This window comes from Sebastes umbrosus, chromosome 4 (genome assembly GCF_015220745.1).
Source record: "Sebastes umbrosus isolate fSebUmb1 chromosome 4, fSebUmb1.pri, whole genome shotgun sequence".
Taxonomy (NCBI): domain Eukaryota; kingdom Metazoa; phylum Chordata; class Actinopteri; order Perciformes; family Sebastidae; genus Sebastes; species Sebastes umbrosus.
Window position 1 is genome coordinate 6162620 of NC_051272.1, and position 26163 is coordinate 6188782.

At 41.3% G+C, this 26163-nt stretch overlaps 1 protein-coding gene across 9 annotated transcripts in view; it reads left to right on the forward strand.

The window, feature by feature from the left end:
* The window catches only part of LOC119486138 (pleckstrin homology domain-containing family A member 7-like), a 177827-nt gene that overhangs the window by 36389 nt on the left and 115275 nt on the right, over positions 1–26163 (forward strand). The window contains exon 1 of one of the 9 annotated variants that reach the window (XM_037766024.1): positions 10838–11945. The exons of the other annotated variants lie outside the window; for them this stretch is intronic. Coding sequence (XP_037621952.1) covers positions 11875–11945 — 71 coding nt within the window. The 5' untranslated portion in view covers positions 10838–11874. Of the gene's footprint in view, positions 1–10837; positions 11946–26163 lie in introns of those variants that run through there. 9 annotated transcript variants of the gene reach the window in all.

Sequence of the window (26163 nt, forward strand, 5' to 3'; positions counted from 1 at the left end):
ATATCTTATCCTTTTCCTAAATCTGAATTCTTTCATATCTCTTATTGAATCCATTTGGATTCAAATTTAACATTTGTCACCTAAAGTTAGATTTGACACAAAAATTCCATTGAAACCTGCACATTTTTGTGGCTGAGATATTAGTCGCTACAGTTTTTAGCGGCAAATACTGACAAATTTTGAAAGGTAACAAAAAAATCATGGATTAATTATTATCATCCATACTTTAATTCATACATGTGGCATGTATTTATAAGAAAAGATGACAGAAATGGTGCTAGGTGTCTTGAAGTGTCCGTCTTTCTCCAACAGGATTAGTTTGCAGTGTCGACTGGCCCCTGCCGAATGTCACTATCAGCTCCCCACAAGCTCCAGAGCTTTCATACAAGGATCAATATAGTGTTAGTTTTTTCCTCATATTTTCTCAAGTTCTTCATTTTCAGACTTAATTTAAGACCAGGTTTAGTATTGTAGCTTCAGAAACAGACAGATCTGTTGGGGGTTTGGCCTTCAGACAGATGATCAGGATCTTGTGACGCCCAGTTAGCAACCTGTCATTTCAGACTCCGACCAGTCAGTCAAGCTCTGAGTGACAGCCAGCGTTCAGAGAAAAACAGAAAAAGAGTCTTAACTCAGAGAGTTTCAGGAATATTTAGTAAACCTTTCATCATTCTTTTCTTATCGTTATTGACGTTTCTCTGTGTAATGAAAAATTCTTTAGTTAAAGATTTTCTTTTTTTGTGTGTAAAAAAAGTGAAATCCTCTCGTCTGTCTGTGAGGCTGTAAAAACTGCTGGCTTTGAACCTGAGCCTCTCCGTAGACGGAGAATGAGCTTATGTGCTTTGATTTACAAAAGAGGAGACTAATGCTGCTTCTTTCCTTTGTGTATTATATTCTCAATGCATAAAGGGATGTGTTTTTTTTTTTTTTTTAGTGAAGTATTGTGTTTTGTGTTGGACTGGATAAATATGATGCGCATTAGCCTGCTACTGTGCCAGCAGCTGATCTCATTATGACAGTCCATACCTAATAAAGCACACCTTTTCACACATACATGTCTACATTTGCGGTGTCAGTAATACAATTATCCTTCGTAGACATTTACATAACCCACAGGTCGATACGCTGCTGCTGATATTCAATTTCCCTCTTTGTACGTCATTAGTATTTACTGCTGCAACGGGATCATTACAGTTTCATTCTGTCTGTGTGGATTATGCATGCCTTGCATACCAAAAGGGCTTTTCAGTGTGTGTGTGTGTGTGTGTGTGTGTGTGTGTGTGTGTGTGTGTGTGTGTGTGTGTGTGTTAGCAGAGCCTGTAGTCAGTTCTGCCCGTCAGAAAAAAACATTATAGAGACAATGAAACTTTAAAAAGCAAAATAGATAAGCTACATTTCTTTTTAATCTAGAGCTGAACAATAAATCTTTTTTAAATTAAAATGACAGTGTGAAAGAGCAAAATTGCAAAACAGCTGCAGTTTTAATCAATCATGATTTGGACGAACTACAAAATACAACTCTGGTTAGTATGCTTTATGCGTGCTTGTGTCGGAAATAAAGACTCCACCAAAGTTCCTGGTTTCAAAGTTTGTTTCCTTAAGACTCTCTCTTGAGTAAGTCTGCATCATTTTGATTTGATTTCAAAAGAAATGGTTATAAAAAAGAGTCTTTCTTCGATAAACAATCAAGCTGACCCAACTATGTCATAATATGTATGTAACTATTGTCGGTTGCTGCATTCAAAGTTGGCCAAACCCCCACAGCTCAACAAGCAGCGAGGGAGAGAGAGAGCAGCGATGTTCAAGCTAGCTATAGAGTGACTGAAGAGAGAGAGCGGCGTTAGTGAGAACAAAGCAGCGGATCAGAGAAATAAAAAAATATTTTCTGATTGTTTCCTGGCGGTTACGTTCTGAAACACAAATAAACACACAACTAACTTCGCATAACTCTGCATAACCTTGCGGGAAGGTGCAGAGTTGCCGTAGTTTGAATGAATGCAGGCTTCCTGTCTGCTGGCTGTGGCTCAGCGCTGCTCTCGTCAAACTACAGATACACACTGATCATAGCTGCACTCACAGCACAGAGAGGAGCAGGAGGATCACTGGAACACATGCACATAACACAACCCGTTTTCATCTTAGAAATACGGCTGCTTCTAACAGAGTAAAGGGGGGCTTGTGAGTCAGTATCAGAAGCGATATTTGACCACCTGGGGCCCCACGTGGGGCCCAAAGGCTGTTTACAGATGCCCAGAAGCGTCCCAAGCAAAGCAAAATAAGAAGAAGACAGAAAATCCAGGCAGAGGGCTGCACGGTCTCTGCAGAAACAGACACCACCAACACACTTCTACTGGATCATAGTGATGATTGAGAGGGAATATTTTTGTACCAGTATACATTATTTTTTAGGAAATTCTTGCATATTATACCTTTTAAGTACGGAAGTTACATGACAAATAAATCAACATTGACTTCTAGACCTCCTCCCTACATGGTGTTTGTCGCTCTTTATACTTCCTGGCTTTTGTAAAATTGATTTTGTGGGATATATATACAAATAACAGTGCATTACTTTTCATAGGTATAGCTACGAATGGTGTTGGAGAACAGCCTGAACTAATTTGACAGAGAGTTGGCAGATAGTGAGCAGTAGTGGGAATCCCACTGTTACGGCTGTAAGCTTTTAACCTAAAAGCTCTGAAGTGGCTGGAAGATGTCTGTCCTGTCAGTCGGTGAAGCTAACATTAGCTCAAGCAGCTATAAAGTATAGAGCTGTCAACTGTCATCAGTCAGATATCAAAGCCTTAACAGCAGGTTGCCATTATTACCGTATGTGGACGACTATATAGCCGATTAGATTACAGTAGATGATGACAATTTGAATTGAAAACATATTTGTCAGAATACGTATTTCCCCTAAACCATTCAGCTCTACTTTACCCTGGTCCCGTTAATGACATTTGGCATTAAGGGCAGTAGCTAAAATATTGCCAGCAGACAAATTTCCTTTTAATATTCTTTCACTGTTTGATTTGATTATGCAAAGACACGTGCCTCGGGCTGTGATGAATCTCAGTTTGACTCCTGCTGTTCAGCACCAAAGCACGCCTTGAAGAAAGGGATCTTTGCTTTCCTCTTACGTCTGGATCTGATCCAGATTATGAAAGAATTCTTCTAATTGTGGTGTCATATTCTGTAGCTTGTGAGATGGAGAGATGCGAAGCCTGAAGGCATGATGAAAGGAATGAGCTCAGAGGAGGAGGTGTATTAATAGTAGGACTGAGTGTTTGTGTGTGTGTGTGTGTGTGTGACTGGAGATTGAAGAATCTGGATCAAAAGATCCCCGGGGATATTGACACATACGTACACACACACAAACACACACGGATACACACAGAAGTGATTGCGTCATTCAAGCCAGCAAAGCTTTTCCCAGGACAGACGAGCACGTTCTTGGATCATATGAGCCAGATGATAGTATACCCACCAGAGGAGTTTATCCAGCGTCTTCACTTAGAACACAAGCAACCCCCCGTCAACATACACATATACATGTAAATGTGTATATAAAGCTCCTGTCTCCACAATCTCTCTATGGACTCATACATAGATTATTTGTTTTGACTGTTTTTCCTGATCTGATCTGTCTATATTTATGCCTCTGCGCCGGCGACGGCTGTGGCTGGAGGTGTGACGCTATGTTTTTGGGTTGGCCGTCCGTTCGTACCATTCTCATGAACGCAATATCTCAGGAACGCCTGGAGGGAATTTCTTCAAATTTGGCACAAACGTTCACTTGGACTCGAGGGTGAAGTGATCAAATTTTGGTGGTCAAAGGTCACTGTGACCTTACATTCGTCCCATTCTCGTAAAAGCAATATCTCAGGAACACCTAGAGGGAATTTCATTACATCTGGCACAAACATCCACTTGGACTCGAGCATGAACTGATTAGAATTTGGCGGTCAAAGGTCAAGGTCACTGTGACTTTACGTCCGTCCCATTCTCGTGATATATCAGGAATACCTTGAGCAATTTTTTAAAAATTTGGCACAAACTTTCCACTTGGACTCGAGGATGAAGTGATCAGATTTTGGTGGTCAAAGGTCAAAGGACACTTACGTCTCTCCCCTTCTCACGAAAGCGTTATCTCAGGAACGCTTGGCTGGGCAATATATCGATATTATATCGGTATCATGATACGAGACTAGATATCGTCTTAGATTTTGGATATCATAATATCATATTATGACACAAGTGTTGTCTTTTCCTGCATTTACAGTATAGTGATGTCATTTTCTGAACTTACCAGACTGATTTGCCTTTACCCACTTAGTCATTATATCCACATTACTGATGATGAGAAATCTTGTTGTGTAAATATTTTGTGAAAGCACTAATGGTCAACACTACGACATCATTGCAATATTCATAGTGAGGTATTTGGTAAAAAATATTGTGATATTCTCCATATGGTCACTGTGACCTCACAAAACACATTTTTGGCCATAACTCAATAATTCATATGCAAAATTATGACAATCTCACACACTTGTCTAACAGGATAAAGTGATGGAAGTGATGACATTTTGGACAGACATGGATGTAAACTGCAACTTGACTGGTTGACGGAGGCGTACAACCGCGAGGTGATAATTCTAGTTCATCTGGAGACGTGCAGTTTGCAATTGCTGGTTCTGAATTACTGATTCCCCCTGATTTCCGACCAGCTGTATGATCGATAGAGTCCTCCTGAGAAAACTAATATGGAGTCCCAGCAGGCAGTAACAGGCGAGGCGGAGGAAATGAGAGAGCTAGAGATTGTGAGGAAGTGTCTAATTTTAGAACGAGAGAAAGTGTGTGCGTGGGAGAAAGTGCACAAAAAAGGGGCCAAAATTAAACTTGCACTTGTCAACCTTTTAAGGTGTTAGTGAGAATAATTGTCAAAACTTTCCCGACCTCAGCAAAATGTTGTAGCTTAGCTGCAGGTGAGGAGACTGATAGAGTAGAGCAGAGGTTCCCAACCTATTTTCTTTGGAGCCCAACATCATCACCCTAAAACATGACAAATCCTCAATTTGAATAAAGTGATTCAGTGTATTAAATGAGTTAGTTTTTTTTTTTTTAAATTACCTTTCTTTAATGAATATAACTCGTCAGTTTCGTCAACATAAATAAAGTGATGACGTCTTGACAGATTTGCTAAGACAATGCAGATACATAATATGATATTTTTTTGATGAGATCATTTATTGACTATAATAGCATTAGAGCGAAAATAGATTTTTTGTTATTGTGGTTAATTAAATGTTATTTATGGTGCTGTTAGATTGCTGATAGTCCGCCCCGTTAATACAGGTGCTGCCTCACTTTGTGTACATCAAGCTGGAGAGCAAATAGGTTTTTGACCGTAGTCAAAATGTTGTTTTTGAAAGGCTAAACACCAACAAATATGGATTGAAGAAGAATATTTTGTTAGATTTTGCTACCAAGTAGCAGAAAATTTATCTTTTTAAATAGTTTTATATGGAGACTTTTGGTATGAATTATTCAGTAAGTGTGTTATTAGGATTTTAGTTATACAGTACATGAGCAAATCTAATTTTGACAACCTCAGAGCAAATCCTGGCGCAACCCTCTGTGATCTTTGGAGCCTCCCTAAGGGGGACCAGGACCCCATGTTGGGAACTACTGGTGTAGAAGTTTACTTATGTGTATCTTAAAGGGCGAAGTGTTCTCTAACAGCTTTGTTTTTTAATTTGTCACCTTCCTGTGGGTAGAAAACATTTTCAGCGTCATCCTTGAGGTGAAAATGTTAGCAGGTGTCCTGCAGGTTTTATGTCTGAAACAGAGAATGGAGCTGCAGAGTTAGATTTTTAAAGCCAGACATTTCAAGTTATGAGGAAATCAATGGTATTGACCAACAACAGGGTTTATTATGTCTGTGCTGTTGGGCAGTTTGCACTGCTGAGAGAGAGATGGAAAAGGTGCTGGTGAGTGTTGTTTTCAAGGATTTTCGGAAATATGGGCTCAGATTCGACCTTGACAGCAGGCAAAAGGAGGCGGCGGCGGTGTGTTAGGAGGTTGTGTGTGCGTGTGCATTTAAAAAGCGAGCGACTATGAAAGGGTTTAGGCTGTAAAAGCCTGATAAGCCGAGCTGCAGGCCAAATCACACTCCTGCCATCTCACCCACTGACACAATGATTCAACACAGCTGTCAACTGTCTGCAAGACGACAACCGCTGCCTGTGTGTGTGTGTGCGTGTGCATTACGCCCATATATATATATTTGTGTATTTGTATGATGGCCATGTGTGTGTGTCTCTCGTCTGACCGTGGATGTATGCATGAACGTGTATATAAATATCTTTTATGTGTACATCACATCTGTGCGTCAGAGAGGCTCTGCAGTAGATTGTCCACCTCTCAGGTCTGTGTGTGTGTGTGTGCGTGTGTGTGTGTGTGTGTGTGTGTGTGTGTGTGTGTGTGTGTTTGCGGGGGTGGACAGGCGAGCAAAGGTGGAGCCTGTCCACCTGCTTCTTCAAACACAGCGAGTAAAGACAGAGACAGAGGATGGAGGATGGAGAATAGGAAGGAGCAGGGTCCCCTGTGTTTCCCAGCCCTGATTAGATTGTGCTGGAATTAAATTTCACAACAAAAACAAACAGCGGGAGACGGGCAGGCCCTCCTCCTTCCCTCCCATCTCCTCTGTTCTTCTTATGCCTCCCAATCCCTTACCCCCTCCCTCTCCTCCTCTCTTTTCCTACCTTTTTTTTTTTCTCTTTCTGTGCTCTCGCCGCAGCAAAGAGGCCTGATGTAACCAGCCAATTAAACCACAGATCATGATGATGTTGCCTCAGGCTGTGTGAATAGATTCAAGTCTGTATGACGTCAGAGGTCGCCAGGCAGGGATGTGCGACTCCTAACCCCACACATGATTTGGCAAATTGTGTCTTGTGATTTAGTGCAGCTACCAGGCTTTAACCAGAGGTGGGAAGTGGGAAGTCATTGTTTTGCAAGTCACAAGTAGTTCTCAAGTCTTTGCACTCTGAGTTTTGAGTCCTAATCAAGTTATAAAGTGCTCTTTGACAAATATAATGCCATTTTAACAACAGAGTAATAATATATTACATTTACAAAAAGCATGAATGCTTTTTAAAATGTGTATTTATTTTGGTAAATCAAGTTTGCTAAAACAAGTATGACTGAATATTGTCATAAAAAAACAACACAAAAAGAAGATCTGTGGAAGTAAGTGTCAACTTGTTGGGAATGAGTAGCGTTAATGTTCATTGATTGATGCTTTTTAAAATACTATACTTTTTAATCTTTGGGCTTTGGGGGGGAAGGTATCAAGTATTTTTAAGTCAAAAGGCTCAAGTTCAAGTGAAGTCACGAGTCATTGGTGTTAAAGTCCAAGTAGAATTGCAAATCTTATCTGATTTTGTGAAGTCAAATCCACAGTCCACACTTCTGGCTTTAACCCTCCCTACCAGTGGTACCAATCAAACATCTGTCTCAAAATTAAATGTCCAGTTTGTAGTATGATATGAATACGTGAAAGCAAGATGTTAGCAGAATATGTTCTGACCTTTTTATAAGAAGCAGTTAGGGCTGTAACTCAGTTATTTAATGAATCTGTTGATGATTAGTTCAATTAATGATGAGCCCAGGATGATGTTTTCAAATTGCATGGTTTGTCTGAGCAACAGTTGAAAATCCAAATATGGTCTGTTTACTGTCATTTATCATATATGACAAAGAAAAGCAGCAAATCCTCACATTTGAGGATAACCATTATTAGTCAATTATCCTGAATAACTTTCTGTCAATCAACTAATCTTTTCAGCTCTAAAAGCAACGTCTCTTTGCGACCGCCGTATCACACCAGGTGGCTACCTTACAGTTTGAAAAGTGAAGCTAATGCTGAAGTGCCTTAAACTTGTATTCTTTCTAACAGCCAGCAGGGGGCGACTCCTCTGGTTGCAAAAAGAAGTCTGATTGTATAGAAGTCTATGAGAAAATGAGCCTACTTCTCTCTTGATTTATTACCTCAGTAAACATTGTAAACATGAGTTTATGGTCTCAGTCGCTAGTTTCAAGTCTTCTTCAATACAGCATGATGTTCATTTAGTAAATTATGGTCCCATTTAGAGTCAGATAGACCATAAAGCAGGGGATGCTTTAGGGCGTGGCTACCTTGTGATTGACAGGTCGCTACCAAGTGAGTTGTGAACAGTTCCACCCAAAGAGTGATCTCTTTTGTTCTTTCTTATCCTGTTAATCAGCTTATGACCTTTAGGTCAGAAGCCACTATGTAAAGAGGAGTCTGGCCTTTTGTGTTCCTTTCTGTTAATTGCTTGTGACATTAATAAATTGACCGGCGTGATATGAGCTTATCCTGCTCTTGTCACTTTAACTTCTGTCTGGTTCGAGTTACTGCAAAATATCTCAAGTGAAAGCTCCAAATGCAACCGGACCTCACCAGTCAATCTGTTTTTATATTAGATTTGAATTTGAATTCTGCCCGGAGTGTACGCTTATCAGAACAGCAGGATGCTTTCTGATAAGTTTGTTTAGTTGGTGATGAATGCCATGAACAAACGTGACCAAACATTCCCAGGCTGTGATGGTGTTTTTCCGCTGCTGATCGGAAACCGTTTCTCGCAGACGCGAATGCCACAGGCTCATGAAATGAGCATCTTCTGTCATTAGGCTGAGGGATTTTCACTTCACACTCGGGACAGTGATGCAAGGTGATAGTAAGAGTGTCATAACAGGGTGTAAGATGTCATAAATGAATGAGTGTACATGCTCTGAAGGGAAAAACCCAGCCAGTAAAAACTCTCTCTCTCGCCATGTATTATCTGATAACGGTTCATGTCACGCTTCTGCACCAATTTACAACTTTGATCATCGAATTATCAGGGGTTGCGTGAAAGTGAAAAATCCCTTTAGTGAAGACAAAAAGAAAACAAAGGCTCATTAGCTTTTCAAGCCGCGACCTCCCTGTGGGAACTCTCTGTTTTTATATCAGGTTACACGTCTGGACTTTGACCCCCAGTGAGTGAAGCTGTCACTTTGCCAGCTCCGCGGCGGTGGCGGCCGTGTCACCAGCCGCTCCCCAGGTGCAGCCGAGTCGTCCTTGCGGCGGGGGTCACGGCTGTGCTATGCTTAGTAGGGCACTGGAGTAGTCCACCTCTCCGGGGGAGACAGCAGCACGTCTCTGTTTAGCTGCACAGAGGTGACCTCTCACCTGCAGGCTTCATGGGCTGATTGGGAGGTTTGAGTCAGACTGTTGGCTGCTGGGAACAACCTGCTGTTGTTGTCTGTGTCTGCTATTAGCACTCCTTTCTATTCATTGGTTTCCTTCAGTCTTTTAATCCTTCACTCTTTTCCAGATGGGCTCTGTTTACTTGCACTCAATAATGTGACTCCTGCAAATACTCTGATTAACAGTGCAGCTGAGCCTCTTGCTTTTAGGGCTGGATAATATCAATATCATGATTGCAAATATTGTAAAAATGTATGAAAAAAAATGTATAAGAATGGTGTTTTATATATAGTTTAGAGTTGTCAGTCAATTAAAATAGTTAATTGCGATTAATCGCAAATTATTCACAAATTTTGTATCTGTTCAAAATGTACCTTAAAGGGAGATTTGTCAAGTATTTAATACTCTTAATCAACATGGGAGCTGGCAAATATGCTGCTTTATGCAAATGTATGTATATATTTATTATTAGATATCAATTAACAACACAAAACAATGACAGATATTGTCTAGAAACCCTCACAGGTACTGCATTTAGCATAAACAATATGCTCAAATCATAACATGGTAAACTGCAGCCCAACAGACAACAACAGCTGTCAGTGTGTCAGTGTGCTGACTTGACTATGACTTGCCTCAAACTGCATGTGATTATCATAAAGTGGGCATGTCTGTAAAGGGGAGACTCGTGGGTACGCATAGAACCCATTTACATTCACTGATCTTGAGGTCAGAGGTCAAGGGACCCCTTTGAAAATGGCCATGCAGGATTTTCCTCGCCAAGATTTTGCACAAGTTTGGAGCGTTATTTACCCTCCTCCACAACAAGCTAGTATGACATGGTTGGTACTAACGGATTCCTTAGGTTTCATATGAGGTCTTCACTCTTGCTTTAAAAACGAGCCTGCTACAACCTCCGAAAGATCGATTGCGTTAAAGAAATTAGTGGCGTTAAAACAAATTTGAAGTTTGACAGCCTTAGTAAAAATCTATTTCCTGGGAAAAAATGTATCTCAAAGTAAGGCATTAGAAAATAAATACTGTTTTGATAGTGGAGAGACTCAGCTGTGTATTGTTTTTTGATACCTGTCGTGACATGAGTTTATTAAGATGGAGAGAACATGCTGTATGTCAGCACTCTGAACGAATTGTTCTCAGTGCAGTGCAGAAATACAATTAAGGCTATATATACATATTCTTTCTGGCCTCTGTTTACAGAACCAGAGTACCTCACATACTTCACTGTGATTACACAACCACAGTTGACTATACAATCGTAATGGCCCTGAGGTAAAGGTGAGGTAAAGGTGTTATGTACACGGGCTCTGCCAGGTTCGCATTCAGGTCTCAAATTACACTGTAATCACATTTTTTGTGTGCATGTAAACACGTCATGGTCTCTCCCTCTTTCCTCACTTTGTCACTCGTCCTCTCTCTCTCTCTCTCTCTCTCTCTCGCTCTCTCTCTCTCTCTCACACACACACACACACACACACACACACACACACACACACATTGTCCCTCTCTTTCTCTCTTGTCCTCGCAGCGGTGTGTATCCTGCCAGATGAGCATGAGGCGGGAAAAGGAATGCAGCTCTGCTCTGTTTACCTCTTCCTCGTTTTCTTGCTCTCTCACTCCTGACACATCCACTCTCTCTCTCTCTGCCACCTCCCTCTTCCCCCTCTGTCTCTCTATCTCTCTCTCTCTCTCTCTCTTTCTGTGAGTATGCTCAGTCATTCAGCGCCGTGCACCGCTGCTGTTTCGTGAGGGTGGAGAGCCGGTGGGAAGCCTGTGATTGAGAAAATAAGCGCCTGTGCTGGAGTCGGCTACCTCGGAGACAAACTAGATAGAGCGGAAGCACCCAGGGGGGCTGTGGATTTTAACCTGCTCATGTCAAGAAGAGATGGATTTATGGAGCCCGTGAACTTTGGAGAGAATGTACTTCACGTGTAAAAGACATAAACAGATCCTGTTTGTCATCAGGAGGAACGAAGGTCTCTGAAATCTTGAACACGGTCTGATGTAGATCTGCGCCCGAGAGGTCGAAAAACCCTGGAGGTTAAATCATTGAGATGTGAGGTGGGGACGCGTAATTTAACAGGCAAAAGACACCGCTCAGCAAGGTTAACCTCAACGACATCTGTTATACCTGATCACACCTGAGACCCGAGGGGAAACGACTGTCTCGAGGCAGGATTAAAGGAATAACCCGTGATGTCACACTTCACCTGGGGCAGTCGTCTGAGACTCTGCTGAGTAGTTGTGGCGGCGGTAGCAGCAGCAAGACTTAATTTCCAGGTGTGTAAACCACACCAGACTTGACTCACCTGACATCATCCCTTCTCTGTTTTGAGCTCAGCCCCTCAGCTCATTTTCTCACCTCATCTTCTCAGTACGCGCAGCTCTCAAACCCACCACCACCACCACCGCCACCGCCACCACCACCTCTTGTTTCCTCCCCATGGAACCGCTGGAGAGGCGAGAGAAGAGACGCTGATTAATGTGACTCCCAGCAGCCCGCGACTGATTCCACCGCACTAGAAATAGAAAGCAAAACGAAACAGCGGCGGCACTTGTGAACTGTCATCAAGAGAAGCACCATGTGGAATCAATCTGGATACTGCAATCACATACCTCACCATGGATATCCCTTCTACCATGCACCCTGCAGGTACGCCATCACATCCCAGAACGTGTACCCAAACTCTGCTTCTGCTTTCAGTGCAGTTCCATCGCTGTGTGACTTGTTAACGCTGCTTACTTCTTGCCTTTAGGTGTTGTGTTTCATTAAGTTTTTATTGTTTTTGCACTGGGACAGAAATATGTGTGATGAAAGTGATTCTGATCACTTCACTCGTCGGTGTCCCTCAGGGGTCGATGCTCGGCCCGGCTGGTTTTTTTTTGGATTTCGGAAAATTGTTATGCAGTTGTTGATCCAGCGAGTCTGATTTAATGCATCCTTGTTCATTGTAACGTAATCCAAGGTGTTAGGGGTTTTAGTCTTTCCCAAAGCTGAGGTTGTGACCAAACTGGTTTGTCAGGAATATTTGTTTGGCTTTAACAGAACCAGGAAACTGGTTTTGCCTGTGCAGAATAATAGAAGTTAGTGAATAGGCAGGTTTACTGGTCAGTGTTACAATAGTGGCTGTCATCATGTTACCTAAAAAACACTCCTACTGTTAGGTTGTTGAGCTTGTTAGCCGGTCTGTATTCAAACAAATGACCTGTTTTCTCTCTCTTAAAAACACTAGGTTAAAACAGATTACATAACATTTTACTGGTCCTCTTCCATTATCTCTCTGGTCCCCCCCCCTCCCCTCCCACACCACAGCAGTAATGACATCATTACATTTATCACAAGGTTTCGATGTGACCCACTCTCAAATGAGCACCATCAATCCTCATTCCCTGAGGGGAGAGCAGACCCCTGCCTACGCCTCTTTATCTGTCAGAAAGTGTAATAGTCTCTAACCTCTAAAGGCTGCTGGAGCTCAACCAGCAGAATACTGATTCACCATTACTAGTTATTTGTGAAACATCGCTGTGTGGTTGAGCATAATGAGGAGGACATATTTTTTAGAAATGAATAGCGTGATGAATGATAAACATATTACTTAACTGTACTTCTGTGCGAGTGTGTATGTGGGTGTGTAAGTGCATTATAAAAGCTTAGTAGCTGTTATCTCTCCATGTTGTGCATTTAGTTGATGTGAAGTAGCTAGTGTTGATGCCACAGAAATAGAATAGGAATAGAGTGGATTCCCACTCAAATCAACGTAGCAGGATGGTCAGAGCGGCGGCCACTTTTATATGTACCATTTGCCACCGTTGTAGCAGGATGACTTCCGTATAAACTAAACCCACTGAGGTGAGGTTTTTTGTAGTAACGACTAAACTTGTAGTAATGTTACGAAGCACAGCGAGCCAGAGTAAATAAGTAAAATGCTTCATCCACACACTCTTAGCACAGCCTTGGAAAGCACATTGCTCTCACCAGATGAGTGACAACTCATTTTCTGTAACCAGTGTAGTATTAAAACATGGTGGAATTAGCAAGCTAGCTAGCTAAATAGCCAGGCTGGTCTCAGACACTGTTCGTAGCTATACATACAGAAAGTAATGCACTGTAATTTGTGTATATCCCATGAAATAAATTTGTGTTTAATTAACGCAGCCGTGAACCAGGAAGTATAAACGTGGTGTTGATTAATTTGTTACGTAACTTATTTCAAGCCAAACCACGATCTTTTCCTAAACCTAACTAAGTAGTTTTGTTACGTAATCCTAACCAAGTCAACTTTTTCCTAAGCCTAGCTAAGAAGCTTTCTTGCCTAAACCTAACGAAGTTGTTTCCTCTGAAGATGTATGTTTATTTTGAAAAGACTGTATGCATGTAACGAGTGTAAATTGACACGTGTTGCAGGACATTCGTAGGAAAATGAACAAAAAAGGAGGAATAACTTTTTCCTATGATATCATACGAACCGTTGGATGAGAATACGTTGAACTAGCGGACAGCTGGCGAATTAGCTCGCTTGCTAACTTTGCCATGCTTTAATGCTACACTGGTTACAGGAAATGAATCGCACAGCGGCAAGGCTGGTCTTAACGATCCCTCCGCCTCACTCCCCGCCACTCCGGAGAAGGACAAGCTACCTAGCTAACTATCCATCCGTCTCCTTAGCTGCGACCACACTTTACACTTTATGCCCACTGACGTGTTGTAACCATAACAACTAGCAACAATCGCCATTCTCTTTTGTACTAGTCAAATGACCACAGAAAACAGTTCAATGTCCATTCTTCTCCTCTTTTATTTCTATGGTTGGTGCTGCAGCAGCAGGAGGAACGGTAGGGGTGGTCTGCACCGGGGGGGCAGAGGGATTTAGCTGATGAGTGAGTCATACCTCAGACCAGTGGGCAGGTCAATGACCTGTCAGATCAGCCGGCTCATAGCAGCGAGAGAGAGAGAAAGAGAGAGAGAGAGCACACACAGGAATCCAGGAAATAGCCCTGAGCTCCAAAACAAACTAACCATCACTATTCACTCCCACTCTAGTCTCTCATGGTGAAGTGCTCTGACTCACGCTGTGAATATTCCACCTGTTGCCCAATAACCTCCATGTATTCAAGTCAAATTTGACATATTGCTGCTACAAATGCAACGTTTGACATGCTTAGTTAAGATGCAGGAGAAACAAACTGTATATAGCTGCAGGAGATTCACTCTCAGCTTTATTTTTCTTCTTTGTTGGTGCTTATTTTTGCTAACAAATCAGCGTCCTCCTTGTTTCTTCAATGTCACTTGTGCCCCGTTTCCCCATCTTCTCATCTCGATTTCTAATCCTCTTTTTGGATTTACAATCCTCCTGAGGGATTTTCTGTTCACCTGCCTCCCTATTGGAAGATTGACTGCTGAGTAAAATATGAAAGTTAACACCTACATCTCACTGGCAAAAGGCTTTTTGGTTTTATAGCGAAGGTGTTAAAGGAACATTTTGCAGGATAGGAGGAAGCAGAGAGCACTGAAATTAGATCTTTGTTTTTCCTCGGAGGAGGAAGTGATAAGACGTCAATATTGCATTTGTCACTCCAATGAAATAATAAAGTGTTCCAACCGTTTTATTTATGAGCATCCTTCTGAACTGTCAAACGGCTGCTCATGTATTTTTTAATAATGAAATAAAAATGAAAAATAACATCATAATGATGCTCGCTCTGTGAACTCAGTAGAAGTTCAGCGATCCTTTTGCCGAGGCCGCTCCAGTTAATGATTCCCTCGCCTGTCAACAGGCCGCCGGGCTCCGCCCCCGTCCGCTCCTCTGCTTAATCCCGTGTGTTTACGTTCAAATGACAAGGTGCTCACTCGCTGTTTGAGGAAGTCCTTAGCCAGACTCCGTTGTTTGGTCCACTAATCCAGCATAAGCCAGCAGCCGCCGAGGCTTGAGGTGAGCGTGAAAGCTTAATGAGGGACTGCCTGTGATTGCCTCACAGTATTGATTGTATGTGTGTGTGTGTGTGTGTGTGTGTGCGTGTGTGTGTGTGTGTGTGTGTGTATTGCCTGCGTGGAGGGCTGGTAATTGAGTGTCGTGTTTTCTGAGTGGCCGTATCTGCTGTCGTTGACCTATTGGTAAAAGGTGTCCATAGGGTGAACATATTTGACAAGTGCAAGGACTTAATGAGTTGGAGATAAAATATGTTAGACAGTGTATATTTATTTGTGTATTATCATATTACGGAGAGTTTTCAGAAGAAATACAGAGAGAGAGAGTGAAGTGTGACAAAGGTCACGACCCAGATTCACACTCGCGACGCTGCATGTGCCGAGTTACAGACACCACAGAGGTGTGCACTTAACCTGCATGTAAGGATTTCACTGTCTATATACTGTACTGTGTGTGTGCGTGTGCGTGTGCGTGTGTGTGTGTTTGTGTGCGCGGGGCTGTCAACCTCACAACAGCTCAGGGACGTAAATGGATTTGGGCTGGTGGCCCAGCGGGGGGTGAATGGAGCAGATTGTCTGAAAGCCTTTGCCTCATCCCTACACACTTACACACACCTACACACGCACACACACACACACACACACACACACACACACACACACACATGGAATTTAAAGTGCTGTACGACACTGGTTCCTACACCTGTATAAACCGTACACAGTCGTTTCAATTCAACTTCCAACTCATAATTGGATTAACGTAAGAGCTGCCCTTTAACCTTTCTCAAATATTGAGATGGCGAAGTGTGTGTGTGTCTGACGGCCCGCTAAGAAAATCTATTGCGGTGGCGTCCTTTTCTCCTCGTCTTTAGTTTAGCTAATTAAATACATTTGCGTAAAAAAAGGATTCCTTGCTGGTGAAGGAATAAAGATGAGCTTTTAGTGTTTAAACTTCATCCGAAGCCAAAGCAGAGATAACTGTGATGGGTAATAACTGTAAAGGGAAGGACACCGTAATGGTATGAGAGGGTTTATAATGTGAGCGAGTAGCAAAGAGACGTCTGCGTATGTTCAGAGGCAAAAAACTTAATTGACACTTAGGAAGAAAATGTCCCTGGCAGTTCATAAAATGTCTTGTGAAGGTAAAATTGATGCCTCTGATAATTTGGAGGACTCGTTTTAACATTTCAGTCTCTTCACATTTTGCCTCAGTGAAATGAAGTTACTAAGAGGAACTTTTAACTGGTTATGATTTAATACTGATGCCTCTATATGACCGACATAAATAAACGAGAAGATCAGTGAGAAGATCGACTATTTCTATATGGTTATTCTTAAGGCTTGTCATCGGTGCTACCTGGTCAGATTCCGCACGAAATCAGACAAAATTATACAAGCTCATAAGAAACTCCTTCAGCAGCAACCAGCCCACCACGCTGCTGGAGACCCAGGACGTATTGCTGGGCCCGCTGGAGGTAAAGGAGGCACGGTAGAACCAGAACCAGGACTGAGCGGGGCAGACTGTCAGACCCTTCTGCAGTAAAATGAGAGGTTTTCTAAAGAGGCCCTGGTGTTTGGAAACACTACCGCTTCTGTCCACAGGGACCGCCAAAAACAACACAAAATTAAAGTTCCTCTTGCAGCTTTAACATTTGAATGTAACTGCGCTTTATTATTGCAGTACTGAAGTGTGCTCAGTACAGTATAGTGATTGAAGGAGAGTATTTGACTTGAGATATTTTTGTGTTCTGGGCAAGAAGAATGGCATAGTTATTAATAAGAGAGCAACTGAATACATAGCCTGAAGCAAGATAAATGTTGGCACCACTCAGCCAGTCATTAGAGAGTGTGCCAACTTCACATTACCAGCCTGCATAAACTGAAAGGGTTGGAGTATAGATTATTGTGGGACAAAGGAAGAGGGAAATTACCCTGCATGCAGCTTCTATTAGTACCGAGAACGGAGATAAAACTAATTTAAGATTCTAAAATCAACCAGAAATCTGATTATATGTGTCCTAAAGTTGATTAACCACCCTGGTACATGCACACTTGAATGCCTCTTGTGTTTGTTTTTATATTAAAACAGAGAATTGCACAGGGAATGTGGAAAGAAACTGGCCCCGTTCGGTACCAGCTTCTGACCCAGCATCTTATCTTGGGACTCTCCAGGAGAATCTGTCATTCAGTCTCTGCAGCTTTTCCTCTCCTCCCACTGAGCGTTGACACCCGGCTGCGGCTGGATGTTTGATGCGTCTGACACTTTGACAAAATGAATTCCCTACAAGTCACTCTCAGGGAGGGCGCCCTTATGTCACAAAGTGTCGGGCTGTCACGGCAGCAGACTTGGATGAGGATTGCATCAACACTAAAGAGAGAGAGAGAGAAAGAGAGAGAGAGAGAGAGAACTGTCATGGCTGTGGTTTCTTCGACATTGTGGTTCGTCTGTGGCGTTAGATGGTGGGTTAACTGTTGATGTCAGTTTTCACCATAGAAGCCACATGGAAAGCAATTATCCTGGTTTTTGTTATGTGAACAGGAAAACAAAAGTTGATAAACCAGCTCCAGAACACATTATAAGAAGATACTGCTCAGACAGAGGTGTGTTCTCATGTATAGAAAGGTAACAATTATTGTTTGTCTTTTATTGGATTCATAACAGGAGGATGTGATTGTGCTGTTTTTAGTGATGAAAGACTAGTCGGTCGACAGAACAACTTTGATAAAACAAGTAATTTATCAAGCAAAAATGGCAAACATTTAATGTTTCCACTTTCACAAATGTGAGTTTGTTTTATTTAATTGTAAATTGAACATATTTCGAACTGTTTGTGAGACAAAAACAAGCACATTCAAGTCATCTTGGGCTCTGGGAATGAGAACAAAAACAACTTAAAACTCATTTATTTAGTAAAAAAATATATAAAAGTCAATCAATAATGAAAATGTTAGTTATAGCTCCAATCATGTTATCGTTTTACAAAAAATTGTCAGCTAAAGTAGTTGAAACAGTGGATATTGATTTTTTAAATGTGATTTTTGCATACATTAGTCAAATATACATTATCAGAAATATTATCAACATAATTATATGACCATATCACTGACTACGTTTACATGCACAAAATATTCCCTCTTTTTCCCTTATTCTGAAAAAGACAATATTCCTACTAAGCTGCTTGCATGCAGCTGTGCATACTCCGATTAACGTAACCGGTGACGTACGTGTTCGACCGTGCAAACACAGCCTCCCTCTTTCATTCCTTCAACCTCCACCAGCTTGGCGTTGTGATATTTGCACATATCCAAAACCTGTTGAAATCCAAGTCAAGATATATCCAAGGCATGCATCTCTGCAAACTGTCGGCTAGTTGGTTTGTGTGCAACGCACAGCGCTGGCCGTAAACGAGCAAGAGGCTGTGTGGCCGTAAAAACCCCAGTTGAGGCGCATGTTCTGAATGAGCTGTATACATGTCCAACAAATGCTCCTAAAACCTGAATAATATCAGCATATCCCACAAGTCTTTATCAGAAAATGCTCCATTCGTAATAAGGTCTAATTCAGAATATGCAAACGTAATATGCTGTTTACACGACCCGTATCAAATTCAGAATATAATAGTGTAATATTAGTGTGCATGTTAATGTAGTGACCGATGCAATGCAGAGGTTTTAATCAGTATATTATCAGATTATGAATTTACACAATGCAGATTTATATTGGTTTCACAATGTGGATAGTTCAGCAGCCTCTGTCTGAACATTTTCATATTTGCTTACCCAGAAAGGAGTTGTAGTTTCACGGCCTCATATTGTTGTTGTTGTATGAAAAGAACTGTCTCAGCCTATAGGGGAACAATGCAAACTCAAATTTCAGAATAAAAGACATTGCTGATTTGTTTGTAATGTCAGTAACGTCCCTGAACTCTTTATCCAGATTAACTCATCTCAGTATCTACAGTATATTCTGCTTGGCCAGGATGGTAAATTAGTATGATGTCCACCACCCAACAAGCTCATTTTACATTTTACACACTCACACAGTGTCCAAATGTCACCCTTCTTATAATTCTAGACGCGTCCTTGTCTCAACCTGCTTAATTCACGAGAAGTGGGAGGAAATAAAAACAAGCAAAGTTGTTTTTTTCTCTGTGTAGCGGGGACACGGGAGAGTTCACTGAAAGTTAAGGCTAAATCCAGCCCAGAAAGCCGTTGGTGGCGAGCGTAATCTGTGTTTTTAAACGTTGGTTCCATCAGATATAGTTAGTGTGTGTGTGCTGTGGCAGTGAGAGTGAGAGGATCAAGGCTGAGAGGATAGAAGGATAGCTGTGTGAACATGAGCAGTTTGAACTACAGCGAGATGAGAAGATACCTCTACCATCCCGTAAAATTGCTGCTAAAATCTCACTGGATATGGGTTCATTAGAGTCAAAGACCGGACAGCAGCCTAGAGCGCTTCTCGAAGGGTGCTGACTTCAAAGACTTCACCTCTGTTGATTCTGGCTGAATCGGAGAAGAGACGAGATGCTGAGCTCTTGTTGGGGAAGTGTGGGTTTCTGTACCGGCCTTGGCCTCCGAAGGTAGGAGAGAATCAGAGCCACTTATGTTGTCAAGAGCAATATGAGTACGTCAGGATGTTGTCCTTGTCTCAGTGAATGTGCATGTGTTATGAGCATACAGTAACAGTAGTCTGGATTGTTGAACAACAGTGCTATATAGACAACATTCACTGCTGGAAATTAGTTCTTCTGCCTTTATGGCACACAATTATGTAAAAGAAATGTTAGCAGTAACAATAAAAGGTGAGCAGAGGAACAGCCTTGAATGAGGACAGTGGGCGTATCGTGGAAAGGTCGAAGACAGACACATTTGTTAAAGTACCAGTGTGTAGCATTATGAGGATCTATTGGCAGAAATGGAATATAATATTAATAAGTATGTTTTCTTTAGTGTATAATAACCTGAGAACAAGAATTGTTGTGTTTTCGTTACCTTAGAATGAGCCGTTTATATCTACATCAAAGAGTATAGAAGCAAAGAGATGAAACACTTTTTAAGTGGACGTTTTACTGGCGTCCGGTCGTTGGTTTCAGTCCAAAATGGCGGAAGCTTAGCTTTGCTGCCAGACACTGATGTTGCAATGGAACGAACAGTTGACTTTCTCTTCTTGGCAATATGCGTTCTTTGTCTACATACGGAACGGGTTCTCTCTTCACGGAGCCGGCCAAAGTGAAAAGCAAAAGCGCTTATTTGGCAATATTCTGGATTTAAACCCAACGCTATAACCTGCAGGCTCGCCGTGAAAGCTGGACCGGAGAGGCCAGACACACAGCCATCCAACGTTAAAGATCATAGTAAGCGCTCTACAGATATTGAGCGTCATCTTTTCTTGTAAAATGTCCGGTGTAATGAGTAACACTGGTGTTGTCACAAGTTTATTACCCGGTGGGAACATTTCCTTACAGTGACATCCCGACTACGCGCTTGGCACACGGGAGAAGTTTCAGTTGGTTGCAATCTGCAACCTCATTGCTAGAGATTCCCACACACATCATTTCATCCATTCACGGCTCTATAACTGTGTATTCTGTAGGAAATGACGCATTGCAGCCTTATATTATATTTTGATCAAAAGTGTAATTTCCACTGGGAACGGGGTGTGCATGTCCTATTTTTGTCCCCATCAGTTGTACAGTTTCAGTTAGATTCACTCACTTAAATCTCTTCAACGATATCCTCTTACTGTCCAGCTGTCAAAATCCAGATGAAAGAAGAAGAGGTGATAAAAATGAAGATATGCCCATCTGAGTTATCTTCGATTGTTATATCCCTGTGACGACGTAGTTGGGGGTATATAGCGCTCCGCGTGTCCGTCCTCGTTTCCGGAGAAGAACTCGCAAACTATTTCACTTAGGAACTTTAAATTTGGTATGATGGTTAACAGTGTGGTGTAGTTGTGCCTTTTGGGGGTTAGAACTCAAGGCTGCCCAAATTTTTTGATAATAACAAGCTAGATTGTGCTCAATAGAATAATGCCATTAATTCCAAAAGGGCAAAACCTTTGGCCCTACTTTCAGTATTGGGTCAAGCAGTGAGCAGGGGTCTTGTTATGTGTGCTTTGACCTGAAAATACCGCAAACTCCTCAGCACCTTTTCTTGTATAAAACAATAAATAAAAAACATATTTTTACAAAGTCTCCTAATTTTTTTCTAAAATTGAACATTCATCAAATATGACATATTAGGTGAGACAGTAATAGACAATACTGTTTTTAGTGAAGATGCACGTACAATGTTTGTATAGTAAGTACTGTATGAGATCTCTATCAACAAAACCTAAATGTGATTGTATGTACGTTAGTGTATTTATAACACAGCAATTTACGCTGCATTTCTAATTTCATCAATTTGGAAAGCCTGATATGACAAATTTCATAATAATGCTTTGTCTTCTAGATTGATATTAATATGTCAAATGTTGGAAATAGCATTCACATGGTTTCGTTATTTTATCTTTTTTTAAAAAGGACTTCTGATTTTCATGTATAGCTAAGATGTACTGTATAACCATATCATCCTAACAGGTGATATGTCAGTGTGTCCGCTGCCCCGCAGTGGCCAAAAAATCTGTTATTGCAAGTTCAAAAGAACAAATTTAAGGGATCGTAAAAAGAAGAAATAAGAAAAATAAATATTGATCGTTGTACTTGTTTTTTTTTTTGTATTCTCAAATGATACTTCTGGCATCATCCTCACAAATCCTGTATCAGCCTGGCTTTAGTGTGTATTAGGGATGCACTGATCCCACGCTTTATCTCCTGATACTGATCCCAATAACTGTCACGATTTGGGCAAATACTGAGTTCCACTCTGAAATTTCTTTTGTTTTTCTTTTCTAAATTTAGAATATTTTGTATTGCATTGTGTGAAACTCAATTGGGTAATGTGTTGGAGATAACATGAGGCTGTAACTGCACATAACTTTACGTCAATATAGCTTTTAAAACTTTGGGAATTTTATTTATTTTGCTCAAGCAGGTTTATGAATTGTTGTTGTTTTTATAACATCCCTGACTGAGTCATCATGTCTGGGCGACACCTGAAACTTTTAATAAGGTCATAAATCTCACGATGCTGATCCAGTGTATTTAATTGGTATATTTGTTTTCGCTATTTATAACGGTCTGTAGAGTCATTCTGTTTTCTGAGTCTGGATGCACATTTATCGTGTCCAAAGGCCATTAGGTTGGAGGACAGGAGCTTTCCTATTTATTTATATACGTCATTATGATATAACGGACTAATTCTTCATATCAGGATGATAATGTGTTGATGCACTCAGGGGAAATTAGATGAAATTGTGTTGGTTCTTTCTATTGTAATTATCTTATTAAACAGTGAGTGCTGTTTGCAGACACCGTCAATGTGGATTGAGTCTACAGAGTCTACAGCAGGTTTTAAGTAGCAGCTTTATCGGTGATGTGGGCTGCGGAAGAAGAAACAAGCCCCTTACTTCCATTCCAGAGCTGGATGTGTAGGATTTTGATATCAGCCTGCTCCCCGTTCTCCATCTGTCTGTCACTGAAACCCTTTGAGCTCTGCTAGTCTCTCAGGTCTCACATTACGCCCCAGCTGGCTCAGTCCGTGTGGGCAGCACAGCTCTAATCCCTGTCTAATCTGAGACAGCTTTGTGTGTAATCAATGCATCCACTGTACATGTATGAGGAGGAGGGGCTGTGCATGGAAAAAACACACAGATACAGGTTACACACTATATGGTTCCCATCAAAACCCAGAGACAGATGGGTATTGTCTTGCTGGACATGCATATAGACATGTGAAACCCCAGTCCAGAACTGGTGTAGAGCTTCGTTTATACCCAACTGTTGGATCTTTTTGGTTTGGATCACAAAGATAAACTCACCTACTGCCTGACATGATCACATTTCTTTACTTCACTGAGATGATTTGAAAGTTGTGTAAGCTATGTAACCCTCTAGCCTCAGTTTTGGACGAGTCAGGGATGGCGTGTAAGATTCCGCTCGTCACATGCATGCGTCTTTTAAAAAAAAATGTTTTTAGGGTAGTTTTTAGGTCTATTTACGCTATAAAATTACTTGGTTAGGTTTATGCAACAAAACAACCAAGGTACGGCAACAAAAGTAGGTGGTTAGACTTAGGAAAAGATTGTGGTTTGGGTGAAAAAAACAGTTGTTACGTAACTGCCGTTAGTTAAGTATGCGTGTTGCGTAACAAAACTACAGTAAAATAAGTCAACGTTGACTTGATTTCACACGAACAGCGGTCTCCTGGGTGAGAGTCCTGTGTTTGTTTAACCCAAGCGTCGGTCAATTTACGCTCGTTACATGCATACAGTCTTTTCAAAATAAATGTCCATCTTTAAAGGAAACAACTTTTTTAAGTTTAGTCAACAAAACTACTCAGTTAGGTTTAGGAAAAGACTGTGGTTTGGCTTAAAATAGCTCTGGAAGTGGCGTTACTTAAGTACGTAACTTACGTGTTGCACTAGTTTTTGTAGATATAGCTACGAACTGTCTATTTTGGAAGGCTTTGGAGACCCTACAAAACCGTTACTCACATAGTAATAGTAACTTTTTATGTGTGACTTTGTGAAGCCTAGTAGAGTATGTTTGGCACGGCAGCGAGGCGTTAAGTGCAGAAACTATCTGCTGCGGAGGAAAACAGTTAAGTAGGACAAATGGGACAACCCAAACACATTTCCATGGCATGTATTTTACTTCCCACATTGGCAACTCCAAACAAGAAGAAACTCTGTCTGGCGTCGGTCTCAGTGGACTCAGCGAGGGAAGCGTGGGCCGGAGCAGAACTAGAGTGATTCTCCTCAGTGTCAGTGGGTAGACTGAATTCCACCTCCTAATGAGGCATAAAGTGTTATTGTATACCTGTGTTTGGCCGCAGAGGTCCAAACTTTTAATATTTCAGCAGCAGTTGCTCCTATAAATACATCCAGGCAATTGTATCCGGTAAATTAAAATAGGAGCACATGTGCAACTTGAGATTCAAAGCAGGGATGGATATTATTTTCTCTGCCGGCTGTGTTCTGAAACGTTTTGGTTTATAGGCACATTTGCATCTTGGGTAATAAATGCTGCTGCAGATCTGCGTGTCCCTCGTGGGGGAGGAAGTGTTCACGTCTTTGAAGCCAACTTTTCAGCGAAGTGATAAATGTTGCCGTGGCGGCCAGACCCAGCGATGCAAATCTAACACTGATGAAAGTATGATTTTCTGAGTTAGTTTTCATTTGGAGATTTTATGGAAGCATGGCTTTAACTTTTGACTCTAACTTTTTATTTGGGGTTTTATCCTTCCTTGTCTGCATTAATCTGTTGGTTCTTATTTGGGTTGTACCCTCTGATTCACCACTGCTCTGTTTTCTGAGACCAAGTCAGCCGATTCGGGCTCGACTCTTATGTTTGTTCATTACGTCTTGTTGGCTTGAGGCTAGTTTTACTTTGAATTCCAGCCCAGCTGACTATAGACTATTGACTTAAATACCCTAAATGTTACCAGAGTGACTCTTAATGTTATTTTCATGGATAACACATGTACCATTTTATTTATTTATTTTATTTTATTTGCATACACATAAGACTTCATAAAATCCAGATAATGGAAAACAATAGGAAGAATGTGAGGAGAGGTCAAGAAGCCACAGTTTTATACAATGGACTTCCCCTCAACATAAGGAGAAAAACAAACAATGGAAAAAATACGGGAAAAAAAGAAAACTAAGCTAACATAATTTAGAAAAATACAACAAAGAAAAACAGGGCTGTCCTCGACCAAAGAAATTCTTAGACAACTACCATACAATTATGTCGAATAACCGATTAGGTGATTTAATCGACAGATCTGTAAAACTGAGTTTCTCCACAAAGTATCACACAAAAGCACCACTTTAAATCTTGTATGTGAGATGTGAGATGAGAGATGTGTTCATAAGTTTCTTGGAAATAAGTCATTCTTGAAAAAAGCGATAAAAACTGACTGATTAATCGACTAAGAGGGGGCAGCTCTGCAAAAATAAATGACAACAAAAAGCACACAAATAAGCAGAAAAACAAACCAATTAATAGACAACAATTCAATAAAAACAAATAAATACATGAAAAACAAACAAAACAAAACAAAAGAAGATAAAAGAAATATGTCATGAATGATACACAGAGCCAGCAAACAGTGAATTCGGCCTTACTCACTATCCTACAATTGTTGAGTCATTTCTTGAGATTTATTTCCTATTCTGTAGCTTCCTCCTCCGCCTTCCTCTTTCCTCCCACTGTGATTCACAAGATTGTTAGGAGAGTAATGCTGGCCTTGCTCGACACGGGCTGCACAGCACACAAGCACGTCAGCAGCACAACAGCAACAGCTGCGAGTCCTTCGCCGGTGTCGGAGTTCAGAAACGTGTCGACAGAGCTCACAGCCCAATATTCAACCAAGGGAGGTGGAAATAGATGCTTTGGTTTGCAGTTGCGTATGGAAAAAATGGGTGAAGCATGGGTTAAGCTTGAGTAGTGACAGGTGGAGACATGGAAGCGTATTTTATTTATCCATCTGACAGACTCCTAATGGACAGAAAAATGTGTCCGAAATGTTTCCAGTGTTTCTTGTAGTACGTTTGTGTTTAGGAAGATCAACGGAGTCCAGCGGGTTCAGGCTCAGAACTGGAGTTGTGCTCCTGCACGGTCATCCACTGCTACGGTCATCCAGAGACACTTAACAATATGGGTCTCTATTTATGTTTATGCAGGGATCAAATTATACAGTATTTGTCTTGTCTCACCAATCATGGTGATGTAGCCTTTATATGTGATCGGTTGGGTGGCACCAATGAACATTAATGTATGTAATCCAGGTGGCAACCTCCAGTTCTGAAAAGTGAAGCCAATGCTGAAGTGCC